Source organism: Heterodontus francisci, chromosome 35, assembly GCF_036365525.1.
Source record: "Heterodontus francisci isolate sHetFra1 chromosome 35, sHetFra1.hap1, whole genome shotgun sequence".
NCBI lineage: Eukaryota > Metazoa > Chordata > Chondrichthyes > Heterodontiformes > Heterodontidae > Heterodontus > Heterodontus francisci.
The window spans coordinates 34,801,192-34,824,804 of record NC_090405.1 but is presented as its reverse complement, the minus strand read 5'-3'; the positions used below and the strand labels follow the sequence as shown (position 1 = coordinate 34,824,804).

Sequence of the window (23,613 nt, the reverse complement as noted above, 5' to 3'; positions counted from 1 at the left end):
CAAATTTATGGAGGTTGAGAGTTGCCCAGTCGTCAAAACCCCCCTCTCGGCCTTTCTGGTGGGGTCCAAAGGAGTGCAGGACACGACGTTTGGCACCAGTATGGCTGCAGGAACTGCCGGAAACATGCCAGAGGTGACACATGACCGCCTACGGGGTTCCGCTCCGGATTTTCTGTTAGGGTTTACTCCCTTAGCCTTGGTCTCTCCCGAGACGCCCACAAGGCAGTGGGGCTGTTGGGGCCCCTACACAAGTGTAGGGGCCCCAACAACCCCACTGACAAGTGTAAAGTGATATTCACGCTGCAGGGGCCCCTGCTGACAAGTGTAAAGTGATATTCACGCTGCGCAAGTGCCAAGCAATGACCATCTCCAACAAGAGAGAATCTAACATTCTGCCCTTGACATTCAATAGCATTATCATTGCTGAATCCTCCAGCATCAACATCCTCGGATGTCACCATTGACTAGAAACTCAACTGGACCAGCCATATAAATACTGTGGCTACAAGAGGAGGTCAGAAGCTGGGAATTCAGCGGCAACTAACTCACATCTGACTCCCCAAAAAGTGTCCGCCATCTGCAAAGCACAAGTCAGAAGTGCAATGGAATATTCTCCACTTGCCTGCAACACCATCCAAGATAAAGCAGCCCAGTTGACCAGCACCCCATCAACCACCTTAAGCATTCACTCCCTCCACCACAGGCACACAGTGGCAGCAGTTTGGACCATCTAAACGACGCACTGCAGCAACTCGCCAAGACTCATTCAACAGCATCTTCCAAACCTGCGACCTCTACCATCTAGAAAGACGAGGGCGGAAGACACCACCATCTGCAAGCTCCCCTCCAATTCACACACCATCCTGACTTGGAACTAAATCACCGTTCCTTCACTGTCACTGGGTCAAAATCCTGGAACTCCCTCCCGAAGAGCGTTGTTGGTGTACCTACACCAATGAACTGTAGTGGTGCAAGAAGGCCATACGCCACCACCTTCTCAAGAGCAATTAGGTATGGGCAATAAACGTTGGACCAAGAATGAATAAAAAGAAAAAAAAAATTTTTTAAGGAGTAAATATTTATAGTAGGAATCTAGCACTAGGGACCATATAGTTAATTATAACAATTTAGTAAGGATTTAATAAGTATTTATTTATTTTAAATTAATTTATTAATTAGTGCTAGAAATGTCAGTTAGAGGAGTGAAGTGCTTCACCTGTGAGACGTGGGAGGTCAGTGACGCTTCCAGCGATCTGGACGACTACATCTGCAGGAAGTGTACCCAGTTGCAGCTCCTCACAGACCGCATGGATCGGTTGGAGTGGCAACTGGATGCACTTAGGAGCATGCAGGTGGCAGAAAGCGTCATAGACACGAGTTTTAGAGAAGTGGTTACACCCAAGGTGCAGGCAGATAGATGGGTGACCGCTAGAAGGGGCAGGCAGTCAGTGCAGGAAGCCCCTGTGGCTATCCCCCTCTCTAACAAGTATACTGTTTTGGATACTGTTGAGGGGGGATGGCCTATCAGGGGAAAACAGCAGCAGCCAGAGCAGTGGCACCACGGCTGGCACTGTTGTTCAGCAGGGAGGGACAAAGCGCAGAAGAGCAATAGTTATAAGGGACTCCATAGTCAGGGGCACAGATAGGCGCTTCATTGGACGTGAAAGAGACTCCAGGATGGTATGCTGCCTCCCAGGTGCCAGGGTCAAGGATGTCTCTGAACGGACAGGGGGCATTCTGAAGGGGGAGGGTGAACAGCCAGAGGTTGTGGAACACATCGGTACCAACGACATAGGCAGGAAGAGTGATGAGGTCCTGGAGGGGGAGTTTAGGGAGTTAGGTAGAAAGTTAAAAGACAGGGCCTCTAGGGTTGTAATCTCGGGATTACTCCCTGTGCCACATGCCAGTGAGGCTAGAAATAGGAAGATAGTCCAACTAAACACGTGGCTGAACAGCTGGTGTAGAAGGGAGGGTTTCAGATATCTGGACCATTGGGATCTCTTCAGGGACAGATGGGACCTGCACAAGAAGGACGGGTTGCATCTAAACTGGAAGGGCACTAATATCCTGGCTGCGAGGTTTGCTAGCGTCACTCGGGAGGGTTTAAACTAGTGTGGCAGGGGGGTGGGAACCAGAGCAGTAGGACAGCAAGTGAAATAAATGAGGGGGAAACTAGTAAATAAGGCCAGTAAGACGAAGAGGAAGAGCAGGCAGGGAGATGTTGCGGAGCACAGCGGGACTGGTGGTCTGAAGCGCATTTGTTTCAATGCAAGAAGTATAACAGGTAAGACAGATGAACTTAGAGCTTGGATTAATACTTGGAACTATGATGTTGTTGCTATTAGAGACTTGGTTGAGGGCAGGACAGGATTGGCAGCTAAATGTTCCAGGATTTAGAAGCTTCAGGCGGGATAGAGGGGGATGTAAAAGGGGTGGGGGAGTTGCATTACTGGTTAAGGAGAATATCACAGCTGTACTGTGGGAGGACACCTCGGAGGGGTCATGCAGCGAGGCAATATGGGTGGAGCTCAGGAATAGGAAGGGTGTTGTCACGATGTTGGGGGCTTTCTACAGGCCTCCCAACAGCCAGCAGGAGGTAGAGGAGCAGATATGTAGACAGATTTTGGAAAGATGTAAAAGGTAACAGGGTTGTAGTGATGGGTGATTTTAACTTACCCTATATTGACTGGGACTCACTTAGTGCTAGGGGCATGGATGGGGCAGAATTTGTAAGGAGCATCCAGGAGGGCTTCTTGAAACAATATGTAGATAGTCCAACTAGGGATGGGGCCATACTGGACCTGGTATTGGGGAATGAGCCCGGCCAGGTGGTCGAAGTTTCAGTCGGGGAGCATTTCGGGAACAGTGACCATAATTCCATAGGTTTTAAGGTACTTGTGGATAAGGATAAGAGTAGTCCTCGGGTGAAGGTGCTAAACTGGGGGAAGGCTAATTATAACAATATTAGGCAGGAACTGAAGAATTTAGATTGGGGGCAGCTGTTTGAGGGTAAATCAACATCTGACATGTGGGAGTCTTTCAAATGTCAGTTGATTAGAATCCAGGACCGGCACGTTCCTGTGAGGAAGAAGGATAAGTTTGGCAAGTTTCGGGAACCTTGGATAATGCGGGATATTGTGAACCTAGTCAAAAAGAAAAAAGGAAGCATTCGTAAGGGTAGAAAGGCTAGGAACAGACGAATCCCTTGAGGAAAATAAAGACAGTCGGAAGGAACTTAAGCAAGGAGTCAGGAGGGCTAAAAGGGGTCATGAAAAGTAATTGGCAAACAGGATTAAGGAAAATCCCAAAGCTTTTTATACGTATATAAAGAGCAAGAGGGTAACTAGGGAAAGAGTTGGCCCACTCAAGGACAGAGAAGGGAATCTATGTATGGAGCCAGAGGAAATGGGCGAGGTACTAAATGAGTACTTTGCATCAGTACTCACCAAAGAGAAGGACTTGGTGAATGATGAGCCTAGGGAAGGGAGTGGAGATAGTCTCAGTCATCTCATTATCAAAAAAGAGGAGGTGTTGGGTGTCTTGCAAAGCATTAAGGTAAATAAGTCCCCAGGGCCTGATGGGATCGACCCCAGAATACTGAGGGAGGCAAGGGAAGAAATTGCTGGGGCCTTGACAGAAATCTTTGCATCCTCATTGGCTACAGGTGAGGTCCCAGAGGACTGGAGAATAGCCAATTTTGTTCCTTTGTTTAAGGGTAGCAAGGATAATCCAGGAAATTATAGGCCGGTGAGCCTTACGTCAGTGGTAGGGAAATTATTAGAGAGGATTCTTCGGGACAAGATTTACTCCCATTTGGAAACAAACAAACTTATTAGCGAGAGGCAGCATGGTTTGTGAAGGGGAGGTCATGTCTCACAAATTTGATTGAGTTTTCTGAGGAAGTGACGAAGATGATTGATGAAGGAAGGGCAGTGGATGTTATCTATATGGACTTCAGTAAAGCCTTTGACAAGGTCCCTCATGGCAGACTGGTACAAAAGGTGAAGTCACACGGGATCAGAAGTGAGCTGGCAAGATGGATACAGAACTGGCTCTGTCATAGAAGACACAAGGTAGCAGTGGAAGGGTGCTTTTCTGAATGGAGGGATGTGATTAGTGGTGTTCCGCAGGGATCAGTGCTGGGACCTCTGCTGTTTGTAGTATATATAAATGATTTGGAGGAAAATGTAGCTGGTCTGATTAGTAAGTTTGCGGACGACACAAAAGGTTGGTGGAGTTGTGGATAGTGATGAGGATTGTCAGAGGATACAGCAGGATATAGATCGTATGGAGACTTGGGCGGAGAAATGGCAGATAGAGTTCAATCCAGACAAATGTGAGGTAATGCATTTTGGAAGGTCTAATGCAGGTGGGAAGTATACAGTAAATGGCAGAACCCTTAGAGGAGTATTGACAGGCAGAGAGATCTGGGCGTACAGGTCCACAGGTCACTGAAAGTGGCAACACAGGTGGATAAGGTAGTCAAGAAGGCATATGGCATGCTTGCCTTCATCGGTCAGGGCATAGAGTATAAAAATTGGCAAGTCATGCTGCAGCTGTACAGAACTTTAGTTCGGCCACACTTAGAATATTGCGTACAATTCTGGTCGCCACACTACCAGAAGGACGTGGAGGCTTTGGAGAGGGTACAGAAGAGGTTTACCAGGATGTTGCCTGGTCTGGAGGGCATTAGCTATGAGGAGAGGTTGGATAAACTTGGATTGTTTTCACTGGAACGGAGGTGGAGGGGCGACATGATAGAGATTTACAAAGTTATGAGTGGCCTGGACAGAGTGGATAGTCAGAAGCTTTTTCCTGGGGTGGAAGAGTCAGTTACTAGGGGACATAGGTTTAAGGTGAGAGGGGCAAAGTTTAGAGGGGATGTGCGAGGCAAGTTCTTTACACAGAGGGTGGTGAGTGCCTGGAACTTGCTGCCGGGGGAGGTGGTGGAAGTAGGTACGATAGCGACGTTTAAGAGGCATCTTGACAAATACATGAATAGGATGGGAATAGAGGGATACGGACCCTGGAAGTGCAGAAGGTTTTAGTTTAGGCAGGCATCAAGATCGGCGCAGGCTTGGAGGGCCAAATGGCCTGTTCCTGTGCTGTACTGTTCTTTGTTCGAAAGAAGTCTTACAACAATTATATAGAACCTTGATGAGACCACACCTGGAGTACTGTGCTTTGGTCTCCTTACTTAAGGAAGGATGCACTTGCCTTAGATGGAGCGCAACGTGGGTTCTCTTGATTGATTCCGAGGATGACAGGATTGTCCTATGAGGGGGGGGGATTGAATAAACTATGCTCTTATAGTCTCTAGAATTTAGTGGAATGAGTGGCAATCTCATTGAAGCGTACAAAATTCTTCAGGGGCTTGACAAGATAAATACTGGGAGCATGTGTCCCCAGCTGAGGAGTCAAGAACTAGCAGTCTCAGCATAAGGGATTGACCATTTAAGACTGAGATGAGGATAAATTTCTTCACTCAAAAGGTATGAATCTTTGGAATTCTCTAACCCAGAGAGCTGTGGATGCTCAGTTGCTGAGTATATTCAAGACAAAGGTTGATCGATTTTTGGTTACTATGGTATTCAAGGGTGGGGACAGTTGGAGTTGAAGTAGGTCAACCATGATCTTGCTGAATGACAGACAGGCTCAAAGAGCTGAATGGCCCATTCCTGTTCCTATTTCTTATGTAATTTTCTAACTGATGAGCAAGTACAAAAATAGCAAAGTGCTTAAAAGTTGGTGGCACAGGAGTTTTGGTATAACAACATGCTGTACAATGAGGGTGTGGGAAAGTTTGGCATATCTGCCATTTTGCCACAGTGAACCCCTAAGACAGCAAGTTCCCATCTCAGATCATTGCAGGAAGTACTCAGCACAGATTAAAGGCAAGAAAAGCCAGCATCCAAATCACCCTGTCCATTCTCCTGCGTTCCCTAGCTGCCCCTTGTAGAGAAGGGCAATGGCAGACACCTAGGAGCACGTCATATGTTTTACTAGATGGGAACAAACAAAATAATTTTAAAATGTATTTTGCTGAGTTACTTAAAATGTAAAATCAGCAGTGACTTTGATAATTCAATGAAACAAGGAAATAAGTGTAATGGATATACAAACAGTAGTTGATTACATGTACATTGAAGCATATTGAATTAAAAGCTCAGTATTAGATTTTTTTTTTTAAAGTGTGTTTTTGGAGCACCTTGCCGAAAAAAAAACAGGGGTGGAGGAGAGGAAGAATGAAAAGTATTGCTGTGGCAAAGGGTATAACTGAATGCAAATATATTCGCACAGAACTGGTCTACAGAAATGTGTCCCTATTATCTTCTTAAACAAAGTATTGTTATTGCATACATTTTGAGAGTGTACTTTAAAATAAGATTGCAGGAAATATTAAATTCTTAAAATCTTCTTTAAGGATATATAAAAGTAATCAGTGACAATACTTACGTTGCCCACAGTGAGTTCCAATATATCCCTTCTGACAAATACAATTATCCTCAGCACAGGAGCCACCATTCATGCATCTAATGTTGCACTGTTGGACTGCAAAATAAAAGTTGCAGGTACAGATTAGTACAGTAATAACCAGACTATTTTCTATAAATCTTACTTATGCGGAGATAAAAAACTTCAATTCAACAATAATTGCAGATCAAAAAGCTGGCCTCGAAAAACTGAGCAATACAGATAAGTAATCAATTTCCACAAATTCATTGTTACCAAATCTAGGCCTGAACCAATTAGCTTAAAATAAGCATGATAAACTCTATTGATAAAGTTTCTAAACTCAAAAGGCCAGATTCCCAGACTGGCTCTAAAAGTAAACATGGACTTTCCCGTACTGACTTGTTTAAAGAGATATGGAACAGTTGTAGCTTTGGGGTTCAGCGAGTCAGTCAACATTAAATAAAAGTTTGCAAAGTCACATCTACCTTTATTTTTAAATTGGGGTAAATCAATCACAATAATGAAGTTATGTACAAAATAGAACATGTAAGCAAAATAATCTCTAGTTGAATAGCAAGAGGAGCTATGGGCTGCTAAGAATAGTTTCCCCAAGGTTTGTACATTCACATTATTGCTAATTAGGAAAAAAATTTGTATTTTCATCAATATTGAGGGTTTACATTCATGAAACAATAAATGAAAAGTATTGCTGTGGCAAAGGACACAACTGAATGCAAGCATATTCACACAGTATTGTTAACTTTACGATAAATGCCAGTCTTAGTTGGCAATAATTTTACACTTCCCTTAAGGCAAGTAGCCAGTGGCACCACAGGACAGGGATCAAATGCTTAATTGAAAGAAGGAGAAAACTGGCAAACTTTCCACCTTGGATTCTACTTCAGCATTCCCTACCAACTGGCTACACAGTGGCTTTGGCAAAGATCGTAAAGATGTCCTTGGCTACCTGCTTGCCCTCTCAGCTGGAGAGCAAATTATGCAACTAAAGGAGAAGAGATAACTGTGAATGAAGGAAAGTCTGGTGAGACAAAATATAAAACTAACATGAACGCTGTGAAAAAGTGAAGAATGCACACATTTACTGTTGGAATATAGTAATAAAAATCAGCAATACATTTCCTTCTTCCCCCTCGATTCATTAATAATTCCATCAGAAATAATAAATGTGTACCATAAAATCATTTAAATCCATGCCCTCTTAATTACAAATTAAAAATTCAATAATTACACATTCCTAACACCAGATTACTGTTTGCAAACTCATTTTATGTAGTTTTTTTTAGATAAGTATATTTGGTGCAACTGAAAGCCATGGCTGAAACATCACTAAGGAGCCACCTATAGCACCATAGAAATTCTTGCCACTAATTTTTAACTAATACCTCAGCAGTACAAGTAAAATGCACCCTCCCTCATTACCAGCAATGAACATTTGCATTGCTGATACTGATCTTGCAAACGTCTACCCTTAAGATTTCCTTCTATTAAAATTGCATTTTGTAACAAACTAATTCCGGATCACAAAATGAAGAGGAATTAATTAGTCCCAATAATATGATTTAACTGACAAAGTTTCTGGTTAGATATGGATTGAATCTATTAAAGTATATCCATCCCAAGACTATGAAACACAAACAGCAGACAGAGAAGACTCACTTGGCATAAATGCAGATCTAAATTGCTTTGCTAAATTCCAACTGACATTCTCCTGCCAAAAACACACATTTTCCTACATCAGTGCATTTTTTCTCTGTTATGCTACAGCAAAAAGTCACATCATGGGTTCAAAAGAAGTACTGTTTATGTAAACATGAATGTTCCTAACATAACCATAGAAAAATTAAACGTGCATATTGCGCCATTTCCTGTTTAGCAAAGTGTCTAAAATTCCCTAATTCATTGCAGGAACAGTTCTAACTGCACTAAAACTGTACTTATAAAATTATTCATTGTTCACAACATTTAATAAGTTAACTTTTCAATTGCAAGTGTGCAGTTTACCATATTATAATGTATTCCTTTAATATACATAAATGTGAATATGAAACATGCTTTGCAGGATAGAAGCCAACAAAAACTTTTGTAAATTAAATGATTTATATTGCATTGATTGACACAGGATCATAAATATGCTCCAGATCCCAAATCTTCAAATGATTACACCTGTCCCTATCATTAGTCTCACTAACATGGCTAATAAAACAGCTAACTTCAATGTAATTTTCAACCCCTTAAGGCTGCTATCGAATATTAGTTACCAACTATTTTTTCTTTACTTTAAAAAACTATTTACGCAGAGCTTTCAACATAGAAAAACATTCCAAGGTGCTTCACAGGAGAGTAATCAGACAAAATGACCTCAGACTTGTCGCCTGGGCAGCGCCTACAAAATTTTACCATCACCATGGAACTCTTCAGGCCACTTTTTTTGGAACAACATTAACTAGCTTCATGGTTCTAACATTATGCGCTGTTTTATTAAAATGTGTCCATTAAATCAATATTTTTCTTGCAATTTATTCTGTTAAAGATTTGAATAAATAATAAACATCTGAGGTGTTATGGCTTAAGTCATCAGAAGCCCTTCTAATAAAATTAGATTTTTGATTAAAATAACTAATAAATCCACCATTAAATATGTGGGTGTAAAACCTAGTTTACATACATTGTATCCCTAAATTTTACTGTAGGACATGAACATACAAATGCTTCGTAGATTTGTCTGAAATTCCTCTCATTATTTTAATGCATTCGACCATTTGTAATCTCTAGACTTGATTTCTCAACCAGGCAAGAAAGGTGTCTAGGGGTCCCTCTCAGCCTTCACCTGGTCTTACCGTAACAGGGTTTAATTTTAAACACACCATGTTTTTAGCTCTCCCTTGGTGAATCCTTGTTCACTGCTTTCCAATTATAAGGCAAAGAAACCAGCACAAACAGGTTTTCTTAAATTTAAAGAAGAAAAGGTGAAATTTATTAAACTTAAACTCTAATTCAGTTAACGCCTACGGAACACGACACACCCATGCTAGCATGAATTTGGTTAACGCCTACAGATACAGGACACACCCACGCTAGCATGCAGATGCAATACACACATGCAAATAGACACAGAAAAGAGAAGAAAAAATAAAATGGAAAAGTTTGAGACAATAACTGAAGAGTTTTTGTTACGGTTCTTCGAGCTCACTGTAGAGTCCTTGATTGTAGGTAGATCTTGCTTTGCATTGGGGCCCAGTATTCTTCTTAAACCTTGTCCACTGTAGGAGACTTTTCTCTTTTGGGGTTCAAGTATCTTCAGTGGATTCAGGGGCTTGTGAGAAAGAAGGAGAGATCTTCTAAGTCCAGGAGCAAAAACTCTTTTCGCCCAAACTCTGTGGCTAATTCAAAAAACCTTCAAGCAGCCAGTTAGTCATGTGACCAGCTGATCTAACCAGTCCTGGATTGTATCACCTTCGCAGTCCCTGGAATGCTCCTCTTACACACAATACATGATCAAGGTCCATTGTGGGTTGAATGTGTCAGGGAATGGTCCCTTGTCTTCCAAGCACTGTGTTACTATGCAAATGTCTTTTTCCAGCCACGGCTGATCTGTTTAACAAGTCATTTCCTCGCTCCAGCAACAGTTAAAAATCAAATGTTCATACCAAAATGAATGTGCCTCATTCTTGGCAGGTGGAGGCCGAGCATGACATACCCTACATGAACTCCAACAAAACTCAATCTCTTGCATCGTAACCTAGACCAAATCATGCCAACCCATCACCTCTACCTTTGCTGATCAGCTCTCATTCTCAATCCACCAAAACATTGAATTAAAATTTATTGTCCTAATCTCCAAATCCCTTTACTGTCATGTCAGAACCTATGGCCTTTGAGACAGCATCACCCAGCTAACTGATGCTTGGTGATCGGCCTTTCCTGGAGTGTCAGTGAACACAATAAGAAAGGAAGATTTCTCCCACCTTTCCATTACCACAGGTTTGGGACGGAAAATGCACTTCCTGAGCACAGTGGCACAAGCTATACCTAAAGGAGTAATTTGATGAAGCTCCGCAGACAGCAGGGGCTAGGGGCTACCATTGACCAGAAACTGAACTGGAGTAGCCATATAAATACCGTGGTTACAAGAGCAGGTCAGAGGCTAGGGATTCTGCAGCAAGTAACTCACCTCCTGACTCCCCAAAGCCTGTCCAGCATCTACAAGGCACAAGTCAGGAGTGTGATGGAATACTCTCCACTTGCCTGGATGGGTGCAGTTCCAACAACACTCAAGAAGCTCGACACCATCCAGGACAAAGCAGCCAGATTGATCGGCACCCCATCTACAAACATTCACTCCCTCCACCACTGACACACAGTAGCAGCAGTGTGTACCATCTACAAGATGCACTACAGCAACGCACCAAGGCTCCTTAGACCGCACCTTCCAAACCCGCAACCTCTTCCAACTAGAAGGACAAGGGCAGCAAATGCATGGGAATACCACCAAGTCCCCCACCATCCTGACTTGGAACTATATCGCCGTTCCTTCACTGTCGCCAAGTCAAAATCCTGGAACTCCCTTCCTAACAGCACAGTGGGTCTACCTACCTCACATGGACTGCAGCAGTTCAAGAAGGCAGCTCACCACCACCTTCTCAAGGACAATTAGGGATGGGCAATAAATGCTGGCCTGGCCAGCGATGCCCACATCCCATGAATGAATAAATAAAAACAAAGCAGAGGTTCATCAGGCATAAGCACAAGTTAGGCATAGGTTATAAAATTATGGCCCGAATTCGATTGAGACAGTAGCTTTGCAAATGATCCTGAATAAATTTGCATTTTTTCATTTCATCTTAGTTTGTTCAGTTTGCTTACCCACTGTTTTTTTCAGGTTGTTTTTCTTCAGGTTTGCACTTGCTGATGTTCAATATTCAGTATATTAACACCTAATCTGTACTAATGCTTTGTCTTTCAACACACCATTAACATATTGTTTGCCTTTGCTCCGTGACCTTTTGGTCAGCTATGTGGCCTGGTCCAATCTGCACCTTCTCCTTTGTTATCTCTTGCCCAACCCCCACCTCACTTGTTTATAATCTGTGACTTTTCTAATATTTGTCAGTTCCGAAGAAGGGTCGCTGACCCGAAACATTAACTCTGCTTCTTTCCACAGATGCTGCCAGACCTGCTGAGTGATTCCAGCATTTCTTATTTTTCTTTCAGATTTCCAGCATCCGCAGTATTTTGCTTTTATTTTAGTGTTTAATTCACTGCCACTTCTCTTCCAGGAATGCCTACCTTGAAGAAGTTCTGCTCTTCTCTCCGACGGGATTTTCGTTTGTCTCTTTTACCTTGTTCACCTTCATTGCTTTCTATTTCCCTCCTGGTGTTTGATAAGGTATCTACCAAAACTCGTTTTCACAGCCACATCTCCTTCCTCAGTGACTGTCTCCGGCTCCGACTGATTCCACGTGGATTCCAACTGCAGTTTCACCCATCATGCTTTGAAACCACCCAGGATCACAGGTATCTCCGAGAAATACAACGTTCCACGGACTGCTACTCTCGCCGCATCCTGAGATCCACACTCAGTGCTATGCGCCGCCATATGCACACACTGGACACCTCTCTCCAGCAGCACCGTCTCACCTTATCTCAAATCTGTTCTACTCCGCAGTTTCATCTCATCTTGCGTCTCATCCGACGCATTAACAAAAAACTTTTTTTCTTCCTTTCAGGTGTCAAGGAACGCAAGCTCCAGCAGCTGATGGGGACTAATGCCCCTCCAGATCCTCCTTCCGCTTCACTTCCCTCTGACCCCACCCCTTCTGATCGGACCCCTTGCCGTGTATTCACTATACCCTCTGACCTCCCCCTCTCTGATGCTGAGCGTTCTGCACTCAGCAAAGGTCTCAGTTTTATCCCCTTACGCCCCCACCTCAATGAATTTTGCGCTCGGCATGACGTTGAGCTCTTCTTCCGTCGCCTCCGCCTCCGGGCTCACTTCTTCGACCAGGAGTCCTCCCCCCGACCAGCAGACCCATTCACCCGCCTCCAGCATTCTCCCTCTACCTGGACCCCTCCCCCTGGCCTCTTACCCGCTCTTGATCTCTTCATTGAAAACTGTCGGCGAGACATTGGTCGTCTCAATTTCTCTGCCCCCCTCACTCACTCTAACCTGTCCCCCTCTGAACTTGAGGCACTCCGTTCTCTCAGGTCTAACCCCGACATGGTCATCAAACCTGCAGACAAGGGTGGTGCTGTTGTTGTATGGCGTACCGACCTCTACCTTGCAGAAGCTCAACGCCAACTCACGGACACTTCTTCCTACCTCCCTCTGGACCATGACCCCACCAGTGAACATCAAGCCACCGTCCAAAGGACTGTCACTGACCTCATCTCCTCTGGAGATCTTCCCTCTACAGCTTCCAAACTCATAGTCCCGCAACCCCGGACAGCCCGCTTCTACCTCCTTCCCAAAATCCACAAACGGGACTGTCCCGGCAGACCCATTGTGTCAGCCTGCTCCTGCCCCACTGAACTTATTTCTTCCTATCTAGACTATCTTTTCTCCACTGGTCCAGTCTCTTCCCACCTACATCCGTGACTCTTCTGATGCCCTACGTCATTTTGACAATTTCCAGTTTCCTGGTCCCAACCGCCTCCTCTTCGCTATGGACGTCCAATCGCTCTACACCTCCATCCCCCACCAGGATGGTTTGAGGGTTCTCCGCTTCTTCCTGGAACAGAGGCCCAACCAGTCCCCATCCACCACCACCCTCCTCCGCCTGGCTGAACTTGTTCTCACATTGAACAACTTCTCCTTCAACTCCATGCATTTCCTTCAAGTAAAAGGTGTCGCTATGGGTACCCGCATGGGTCCTAGTTATGCCTGTCTTTTTGTGGGATATGTCGAGCATTCTTTGTTCCAGTCCTACTCAGGCCCCCTCCCCCAACTCTTTTTCCGGTACATTGATGACTGTATCGGTGCCGTTTCCTGCTCCCGCCCCGAACTAGAAAACTTTATCAACTTTGCTTCCAATTTCCACCCTTCTCTCACCTTCACATGGTCCATCTCTGACACTTCCCTTCCCTTCCTCGACTTCTCTGTCTCCATCTCTGGGGATAGGTTGTCTACCAATATCCATTATAAGCCCACTGACTCCCACAGCTACCTCGACTACACTTCTTCACACCCTACCTCCTGTAAGGACTCCATTCCATTCTCCCAGTTTCTCCGTCTCCGACGCATCTGCTCTGATGATGCTACCTTCCATGACGGTGCTTCTGATATGACCTTTTTCCTCAACCGAGGATTTCCCCCCACTGTGGTTGACAGGGCCCTCAACCGTGTCCAACCCATTCCCCGCACCTCTACCCTCACCCCTTCCCCTCCCTCCCAGAACCGTGACAGGGTTCCCCTTGTCCTCACTTTTCATCCCACCAGCCTCCATATCCAAAGGATCATCCTCCGCCATTTTCGCCACCTCCAGCGTGATGCCACTACCAGTCGCATCTTCCCCTCCCTTCCCCTGTCAGCATTCCGAAGGGATCGTTCCCTCCGCGACACCCTGGTCCACTCCTCCATTACCCCCACCACCTCGTCCCCATCCCAGGGCACCTTCCCTTGCAATCGCAGGAGGTGTAATACCTGCCCATTTACCTCCTCTCTCCTCACTATCCCAGGCCCCAAACACTCCTTTCTGGTGAAGCAGCGATTTACTTGTACTTCTTTCAATGTAGTATACTGTATTCGCTGCTCAAAATGTGGTCTCCTCTACATTGGGGAGACCAAGCGCAGACTGGGTGACCGCTTTGCGGTACATCTCCGCTCAGTCCGCAAGCAGGACCCTGAGCTTCCGGTTGCTTGCCATTTCAACACTCCCCCCTGCTCTCATGCTCACATCTCTGTCCTGGGATTGCTGCAGTGTTCCAGTGAACATCAACGCAAGCTCGAGGAACAGCATCTCATCTACCGATTAGGCACACTACAGCCTGCCGGACTGAACATTGAGTTCAATAATTTCAGAGCATGACAGCCCCCCACTTTACTTTCATTTTTAGTCATTTTTAGTTATTTTTTTCTTCCTTTTTTTTTATTAACATTCCTTTTTACATTTTTTACAATCTTTTTTTGCATTTATTTCATTTCATCTTAGTTTGTTCAGTTTGCTTACCCACTGTTTTTATCAGGTTGTTTTTCTTCAGGTTTGCACTTGCTGATGTTCAATATTCAGTATATTAACACCTAATCTGTACTAATGCTTTGTCTTTCAACACACCATTAACATATTGTTTGCCTTTGCTCCGTGACCTTTTGGTCAGCTATGTGGCCTGGTCCAATCTGCACCTTCTCCTTTGTTATCTCTTGCCCAACCCCCACCTCACTTGTTTATAATCTGTGACTTTTCTAATATTTGTCAGTTCCGAAGAAGGGTCGCTGACCCGAAACGTTAACTCTGCTTCTCTTTCCACAGATGCTGCCAGACCTGCTGAGTGATTCCAGCATTTCTTGTTTTTCTTTCAGATTTCCAGCATCCGCAGTATTTTGCTTTTATTATCCTGAATAAATTGTTTGATTTGTTCACTTTATTGGAGGCAAGGCCAAAAGGAATTGGGAGCACTGAGGTTAATTACATTTATTTTTGCTCGAATAGCTGAGAAGGCATAAGCTCTTTAAAAAAATCTTATGTATTTTCCAAATTAACACGGACAAAAGAAAAAACTACCACTAACCTCAACTGGAGATGCCCTTGTATTTTTTTCAAACCCACTACTTTGTTCAAAATAATTCAGTTACTACAGCAGCTGGACTTGTGATGCAGTTAGAAATAATATGCTAACTGTGCAATTGGGGAATGATTCAAAAATTAACGTAATACTTTATACTGTGAGTTTATTCCAGCTACACAGGCAAATTGAAAGACTGCGTCAGGTCAGCTCGGATAACTATAATGCTCATTAATATTGTTGATATCCTAGCTAACCATCAGTGCTGGGAACTAAAGCACTTTAAATTTTGGGCACTAAGTGCCAGCAACAAGTCCTGCAGAGTTAGATACTCCAGTACTGATAGAAAGACTTCTTTGCTTGGGTATAATGAAATCGCAAACTATCAAGATTTAGTTACACATAATGCTTAGAAGAAATCTTCCTACAATGTGCCTCAGTTCTCACCCTCAAGAGAAGGATCCTCTAATACACTTAAATGATGCTTTTTAATTTTCATCTTGTGACCTCAGTGAAATAGTCAATAACTGATGAACTAGCCAAGACCTGCAAAACATTAGCGGTCAAATTAGTATCTTCATTCCAACAGTACTTCTTTAAATATGGTATTTCTAATTACTCTTTCACCAAAGACTTTAAAAGAATCAAGACCTCTCACTCCAGAAAAAACAACATAAAGCTGTCAATGTGTACAAACAGGGAACTGTTTAGGAGTTGAAAAGGTAGGTTTACATCTGATGGGCTCAATAATATTCAAGGAATAAACTTCCCTGAAATCTGCCTGTTATAATTCAAGGATCTATCAAAGAAAACAGCTTCCTAACTACCAATGTTGTTCCATGACAAAGTCTTTGTTTAGGATTGAAGTTTCATAGCAACATTATAACTGCTCCTTCCTCGAGTCCAAGTCTGTTGGTGGCATGCCCAATGGGAGTTAAACTGTGTTCAACGCTAATGTATTCTTTAAATTCACCTGACAGCTTTTCTAAAACTTTGGTCATTCAACCCAGTGAATCTTCATTTTTAGCATGAAAAATAGCTTTCAAATAATAAGTTCCATCAAATAATTCTCCCCTCTATTTTGCCACACTTAACCAATTCAATCATCTAATCCAATCCTCCCAGGTCATCCTTCCCATGCCATTCCCTCACTACCACACCAACCCATCTCTTCCCTCTCACGGCATCTCCCCCATGCCATCCCACCACATTCCCATATGGACCCTGACAAAGCCATTTCCGCACCCCCCCCCCCCCCCCCAACAACAAAAACCTTGGCCCGGCCCCACAATCAGCAGTTCCTTAGCTGACATTTTGAAAATCATCTAATGAATATTCAATAGGATTGGTTATGCCCAAACTAAACACAGGCAGCACAGACTCAAAGTGGAACAGGATCTCAGTTTCACTCCTTAACGCAGGGTTGGGGGCAGGGGCTTGTGTCAATGTTCCTGGGTCATTCCCACTGCAATCCTGGCTGCCGATCAAGGCCAGTGTGGCGCTGCTGATGGAGCCAGTAGTCGATGCTTTGGTGATTCTGGGCAATGCTCACACGTACTCAGCTCTCAGCTACCAGAGGGAGGTGAGAAGAATAAATTCTGGCACTTCTCGCTGATTCTCCTACCAGCTTTTAAAAGACCAAGCTTCATAACTGCCAGAGAGAATCGGCATCACTTCACACACAAGGACAGCGACAGACCAACTGTGCATGCGCATCATGTGCCTCCCTGTGCGCCAGGCTCCGCCCACCAAATCAACCCAACAGATGCGCCTCTTAAACTGATCAATCTAAACAAACAGTCCGGACAGACAAAAAAAGATTATTATAGATTAGAGGCAGTTTTCTGTTCCATGCACAATGCTCACTGGTAAGTGGATTGAGACTACCCAAAGCATAATAACTTGCATTTATATTGTCTTTTAACATAGCAAAATGTCCCAAGGTGCTTAACAAGAGCATTATCAATAAAAATACATTTTTCAGTAAAAATCATACACCCAGCTAATAGCACAATACATAATTCAGGCAAAAGAATTCAACAAAAAGCAAACAGTACACAGCCAGATACACTTGCAGTTCTCTGTAAACAGGAGGATGAGTAAGTTCACTTGAACAACTTCAAAGCAGTATGTTCACACAGCACACTGTATGCCAGTGCACAACCTCATAGAATACCGCATGTGAATTCATGCTAGAGTCACACAATGAGTTTCTTATCTCGGCCACATCAGGGGGAAGTAGCAAGCCAAGGGCAAGCACTTCCTCGTCAAGGTAGAAAGGAATCAGAAGAATAATCCCCAGGGCATTGTCACACATTATTTAGCTTACAATTTTCAAGGCAACAAACAAAGGCTGTGGAAAAAGAGAACAGAGGCAGGAAAAGAGAATAGCTTATGAAAGTGGAGAATAAAGTTAATCCCCTATAGGAAAGAACATAAGAACCTAAGAAATAAGAGCAGGAGTAGACCACATGGCCCCTCAAGCCTGCTCTGCCATTCAATAAGCTAATGACTGACTCTTCTGCCTGCTCTCACATCTCTTGGTTCCGTAAGACCAAATATACTCAATGATGGAGCATCCTCAACACTCTGGAGTAGACAATTTCAAAGATTCACAATCCGAGTGAAGAAATTTCTAATTTCAGTCCTAAATGATCGTCCCCTTATCCTGACACTGTGCCTCAGTGTTTTAGATTCCCCAACCAGCAGAAAAACCTCTGTATACCCAGTCAAGCCCCTTCAGAATGTTGTGTTTCAATGAGATCATCTCTCATTTTTCTAAACTCCAGAGCAGGCCCAATTTACTCATCCTCTCATCATGAACAACCCTCTCATTACAAGAACTAATTTAGTGAACTTTCACTGCACCACGTCCAATGCAAGTAGTATATCTTTCCTTAGATAGTGAGATCAAAACTGCACACAATGATCCAGATGTGTCTTGCCAAAGCCCTGTACAACTGCAGCAAGACTTCCTTATTCTTGTACTCCAGTCTCCTTGCAATAAAGGCAAACATGCCACTTGCCTTCCAAATTGCTTCCTGTATCTGTATGGTAACTCTGTGTTCCTTGTACGAGCATACCAAAGTCTCTCTGTTCATTAACATTTGAAAGTTTCATGCCTTTCAAAAAAAAAAAAGCTTTTCTATTCTTACTACCAAAATGAATAACCTCACACTTCCTCATATTATACTCCATCTGCCACCATGTTACCCATTTAACTTGTCTCTATCTCTTTGCAACCTCTGTGACCTCCTCACAAAAATGACATTACCACCTAGCTTTGAAATGTCAGAAAATTTGGATTCATTACTCTCGGTCTCTTCATCGAACTCATCAATATAAATTGAAAATAGCTGGGGCCCAGCATGGAAACTTGTGGCACTCCATGAGGTACAGTCTGCCAACTTGAAAACGTCCTGTTTATCTCTACTCTCTGCTTCTTGTCCATTAAATAATGCTCCATCAAGCCAATATATTATCTCCAACTCCATGAGCTTTTATCTTCGGTATTAACCTTTTGTGTGGCATCTTATCAAATGCCTTTTAGAAATCCAAGTATACTGGCTCCCCTTTATTGACCCGACTAGCTACATCCTCAAAAAACTCTAATAAATTAATTGCTTCATAAACAAGTCAATTTCACTCACTTGATTTTGAACCGCAGGTGGGTGCTATCTGACCGTTCGGGCACGTGCATATGTTTGGTCGTGAACAAAATCCATCACCACATGAGTTCCTGCAAATTGCTGAAATTGAAAGAGAAAAAACTGCATCTTAATCTAAATGGGTTCTTTTAAAAACTACAAAATCAAGATAGAAATGAAAAGCTCAAGATTTCATCTAATATTCTCTTCTCTACTAATGCTGCCGCCTTATTAAGTTGCTTGAATTCTGGCAGTACTTTACAACTATCTGCCACCCCACTTCCCATTTCTGTCACTTACGGACGATGCACTGATTTCCACCAGGTAATGTTTTCCATCCAGGACAGCAGTATGAATGGAAACGTGATCCACAAACATTTGGCCTAAAAAAAAAAGAATCCATTAAATACATTTATTCTGAGGTAAAAACGTTCTAAATCTTTATGTTAATGTTTGCATCGACATTTCTAGACATCCCATAAACACAAATTGTGCCACTATAAATTTTTTTTAGGCTAACTCAGGTAATGGCACTTTTACATTTAATCCAGGTTTTGGCAAGCATACAAAGACCAGTGACTTGGAAAATATCTGACAAAGGAATTTTAATACATTGATACATCATAACAAGGGCCCAATTTCAAATCATAGGTCTCCACTTTCTATCTGGCTCTATGTCGCTAGCAAGTTACAGAAGGAGGTCATTGTTCTAATGGAATGAAAAGTGCGCTTCATAGAGGTCGATATATTTAAGTGCCATGAACTGCAGGAGTACTGGTGCGAACATCACTGACATAAAGCACCCTAATAGAGTATGACTGCTTTAGGAAAACAACCTAAACTTCAGAACACGACACTAACTACAAGATCCAACTCAATTGCAATTTTTCTGTGTTTGACCAGACTCCTAAATAATATGGTAGGCAATTATGTTGGGTTAAAACCTCTTGTTAGGTAAAAGAAAATCTATATGATCTAAAGAGTTTCCCAAAAAAGCTGAATGCAGACTGACAAACTATTACTGAAATGAATTTCAGAGCAAGGACATAAAAAGTCTTAAAATTTGCCTTTTTATTAAGATTAATTGAGATACAAACTTCAGCAGTTGAGTTCTTTTACTAAATGTGGGAGGCTCAATACATATTCATGATAAAAACAGATAATTCCATATTGTAAAGTTTTAGGCAAAGCTTTAAAGCATAAGCCGATAGTCAATGAGCACAGTGCCATGCACAGTTGCGCTAGATAAACTAAATTTGAAAGATTTCGAGACTCAAAATATTTGGGCTTGCTTAGGACTTGATATTAATCAATTTACCTAGATTTTATTTAAGTAAAATGAGCTATATAAAGTTTACAACATGGATGATCTGCAAATTTATAACATATCACTAGCAGCAGTACTATTTGAATTTCAATCAGTGAAATACCAAATATGAGAAAAGTTAACCATTCGATAAAAATAATGTACGTAACTCAAATGGATTGAACATTGGAGGGTCTATTTTGAAAACATGTACCATTATTGGACAATTGTATCTACTAACTGTGCAAATGGGAAATCACAGGCACAGCTCTTGACTAACTGCATAAATCAGAAAATTCCTCCTTTATTGCCAGTTTGGATCAGTTGGCAGCACTCACTTCTTAGGGTGACATTCAAGGCTACAAGGGCTGAAGGTACTACTGCTTGTTCAGATGTGGCCCCATCTGCTGAATCATGAAGATGTATTTGAACAGCAGAGAATGGTTATCCTGGTGTCTTCAACAATATGCCAGTCATTCTTTTCATTTGCTGTTTGTTGAATCTTACTGCGAAAACTGGCTGCTACATCTGCCTGTGGAACAACAGACTATACTACCAAAAAGTAATTAATTGGTTGTGAAATGTATTGGGTTATCCTGAAGACCTGATGGAGGTGTATAAAAATTCAAGTTTTTCTTTATAAAGGAGTACATGAAATCATAAAATCGTTGAACACAGGAGACTATTCGACCACAGAGCACATGCCAGCTTTCTGAAAGAATTGGCCCATTAATTCCAGTTTTCCCCATAGCCTACATGGCTTTTAAAACAAATACTCTGAATGGAGAACTCTGGATATCAAAGGCTATATGTTGCCCTCCAGCTTTGTTTACATGCAGTCTAGGAGTTTCAGATTTATATAAAAAAACGTTTCGCAACTGATACATTACAACGCATAAATCCTGCGTGAGAAGTAGGGATGGATTCATCTGAAGCTTTAAAAAAATCTTGTATTCAAGCAGCAGCTTCTATAATGATGCTAGAAGAAATAGTAAGAACGAAAATGTTTTCTTCCACTGACAGTGGTGAAAGGAATTTGATCATACTCGATCTTAAGCGAGTTACATAAAAACAAACTTTTCACTGTGGCGCTCAAGAGAATCCGGGAGGAAAACAATAACCATTGTACGAAAAGGGAAATCTCAAAAGCGACCGTTGAAGATGTGCTCTAGCAAGAGGGGTTTCTTTTGATGCGCCGAAGTGGCATTTTGGCGATTATAAGTCAATTAAATGGATCCGCCACCAACTCGCTCTGTCCTCCACTGCCATCGCCGTGCTACTTCCCCCACCACCCCACCTTGCGTTTGTTTTAACTTCAGTGCCTGGCCCAATGTGTTGAAGACAAAACTACTTGATAAAAGCGCAGCTTTTACACCTACAAATAATAGCATGTGGAACACGAGTGCAAGAAACCGGTGCATTGCAACTATATCTGTGAGAATTGGACTGTTAACCAATATAACCACCTAGGATAAAGCAAACTCCGTCTGATCAGGACACATTCCAACCTACATATTAAGTGTGGCTCGAAATAGAAATGTTTACAACGAGCAAGAAAATAGCTGCTAACTTTCCCTCCGTCGTCAGCTAATAGAAATACACCAAGACTGAGCATAGCTCAGATCCGATCCGTCCCAAACGGGGAGGGGAGGGGAGGGGGGGAAAGAGTGTGAAAAGTCCAGAATAATCTTTTAACACAAATGTTTAACGTATTGCTTAGAATAGTCGAGCTTCGATATTTGGGGCATGGAGTTCTGCATTCAAAAATGCAGATACGTTCCAGATGGAAAGAAATGCAATGTATTCAGAACAGTTCAATGCATCTGCTAAAGGGTTAATGTTTTGCAGAGAATCAGAGGTACAGACGGGGGACCCCTTCTGTACCTACACGTCCCTGCAACTTCACATCCAGGAGTCTATATGCTGCTTTTAAGGGGGAAGAAAAAGAGCGTCTATGCTGATGTGGAAATACAGTCTTGAACTTTCAGTTTTTTAAAAAAAAGTCTTTGGCGAAAGAAGCCCGTTAGTAACGACCACTTCCAGCAAAGCATTACACTCGTTTCTAAACAAAAAAAAAAGTATTAATGCAACATACTCGCCAAGTCCTTTTTTTTTAAACATCGTGGTTTTAATTAAAAAGTCTGCCTTGACGTCCGTCCTACATTTTGTTGCTGAGAACGCAAGTTTAGTTAAGAAGCAAAATATCCATCCCGTAGTTCGCTCAAGTTTAAAAAAATGATTTTATTCTTTGGGAATGGGTGGGGGGGGGGGGGTTAGAGGGGGGAGACGGTGGAATAACCAGAATATGGAAAATAGGAGATATCCTTGCAGATAAAATAAGCTCCAATCAGTAACGGTAACATTTACCCTTTCAGTGCATCCTGGCCAGATCCGCCTCGTCTTCTTAACCTATTTGCAGTCTTCTGGTTGTTGTTGTTGTTATATTTGTCAGCATTGGGATTCTGCTCCGCCGCACCTACGCCTGTTTGCACCGCAATAGATAAAAAAGTTGTAAATCCCACGGAAAGTTTCAGCAGCCACCGTATCCACATAGTGCAGCCGGGGCTGGACTCCCTCCCGTCTCAGCCAACTACTCGGTGCTCCAAGGCAGATAGAGAGAAGAGGGATGGATGGGTGGGTGGAGGAAGAAAACACAACTGGATTTTCCGCTACTTGCGCCCCACACTTTCGAGGGAGGCAAAATAAAATCAAAACAAGGGGAAAAGATCTCTTCAAAACACAAACTGAGGGAATAGTTAAAAGCAAAAAAAACGAACTCCAGACTTTCCGTTCAGATCCAGTTGAACGGGGGAGGGAAGAAACCCATGAGTAAAAATAAAATACATTAAAAAAATTATGTATATTTTATATGTATATATAGTCCCCCGAGCTTGCCCTGTGCACCACAAGCGCTCGCTGCTGCCGCTTGACTGCATGTAGCTGCGCTCCGCGAGTCGGCTCTGAGACAGCTCGCGCCCTACTCCCTTCCCTCCAACCGTCACCCGCCGCGCGCCGCCCTCCCCTTTTCTTCGCGCGCGCTACTCTCGCGAGAGTGCCAATGGCGCCCCGCCAGCACGAGCCTGAAGCCCATTCACTGGCCCGTGCGCGAGGTGGATGGGGCTAGGTTTTGACGCACCAGAAAAATGCACGGTGGAAATGTTCCGTCAGCGAGGGAAATTCGCCGTGGGACTTCACATAACTAAAGGATTGGCCAACAGGTGGTCCATGATACCTTTCCATCCCCTCCTACTGCCTCTTCTGTGGTCGAAATTCGTCTCGGGCAGTGGCGCAGTATGGGCGGAATCGCATCGACTGCTCATTCTACGCCAGCATCTGATATTCGCCTCCTTTGTAGTCAGCGGTATTAAATACCAGCCGCTGTCTATAACGGACGGGTAATCCGGTACCGCCGTTTTAACACCACCACCCAAGATGAATTTCTAACCCTCTGTTTCTTGCTAGTCA

At 43.1% G+C, this 23,613-nt stretch overlaps 1 protein-coding gene across 2 annotated transcripts in view; it reads right to left on the bottom strand.

The window, feature by feature from the left end:
- The window catches only part of LOC137350605 (fibrillin-1-like), a 670,523-nt gene extending 647,396 nt beyond the window's left edge, over window positions 1–23,127 (bottom strand). Inside the window, exons 1-4 of one of the 2 annotated variants that reach the window (XM_068015325.1) lie at window positions 22,516–23,127; window positions 19,143–19,225; window positions 18,846–18,944; window positions 6,457–6,552 (exon numbers count right to left, since the gene is read on the bottom strand). In XM_068015325.1, coding sequence (XP_067871426.1) covers window positions 6,457–6,552; window positions 18,846–18,944; window positions 19,143–19,225; window positions 22,516–22,700 — 463 coding nt within the window. In that variant the 5' untranslated portion in view covers window positions 22,701–23,127. The remainder of the gene's footprint in view (window positions 1–6,456; window positions 6,553–18,845; window positions 18,945–19,142; window positions 19,226–22,515) is intronic. The other variant, XM_068015324.1, reaches the window with a different exon arrangement.
- Between the last annotated feature and the right edge of the window lie 486 nt (window positions 23,128–23,613).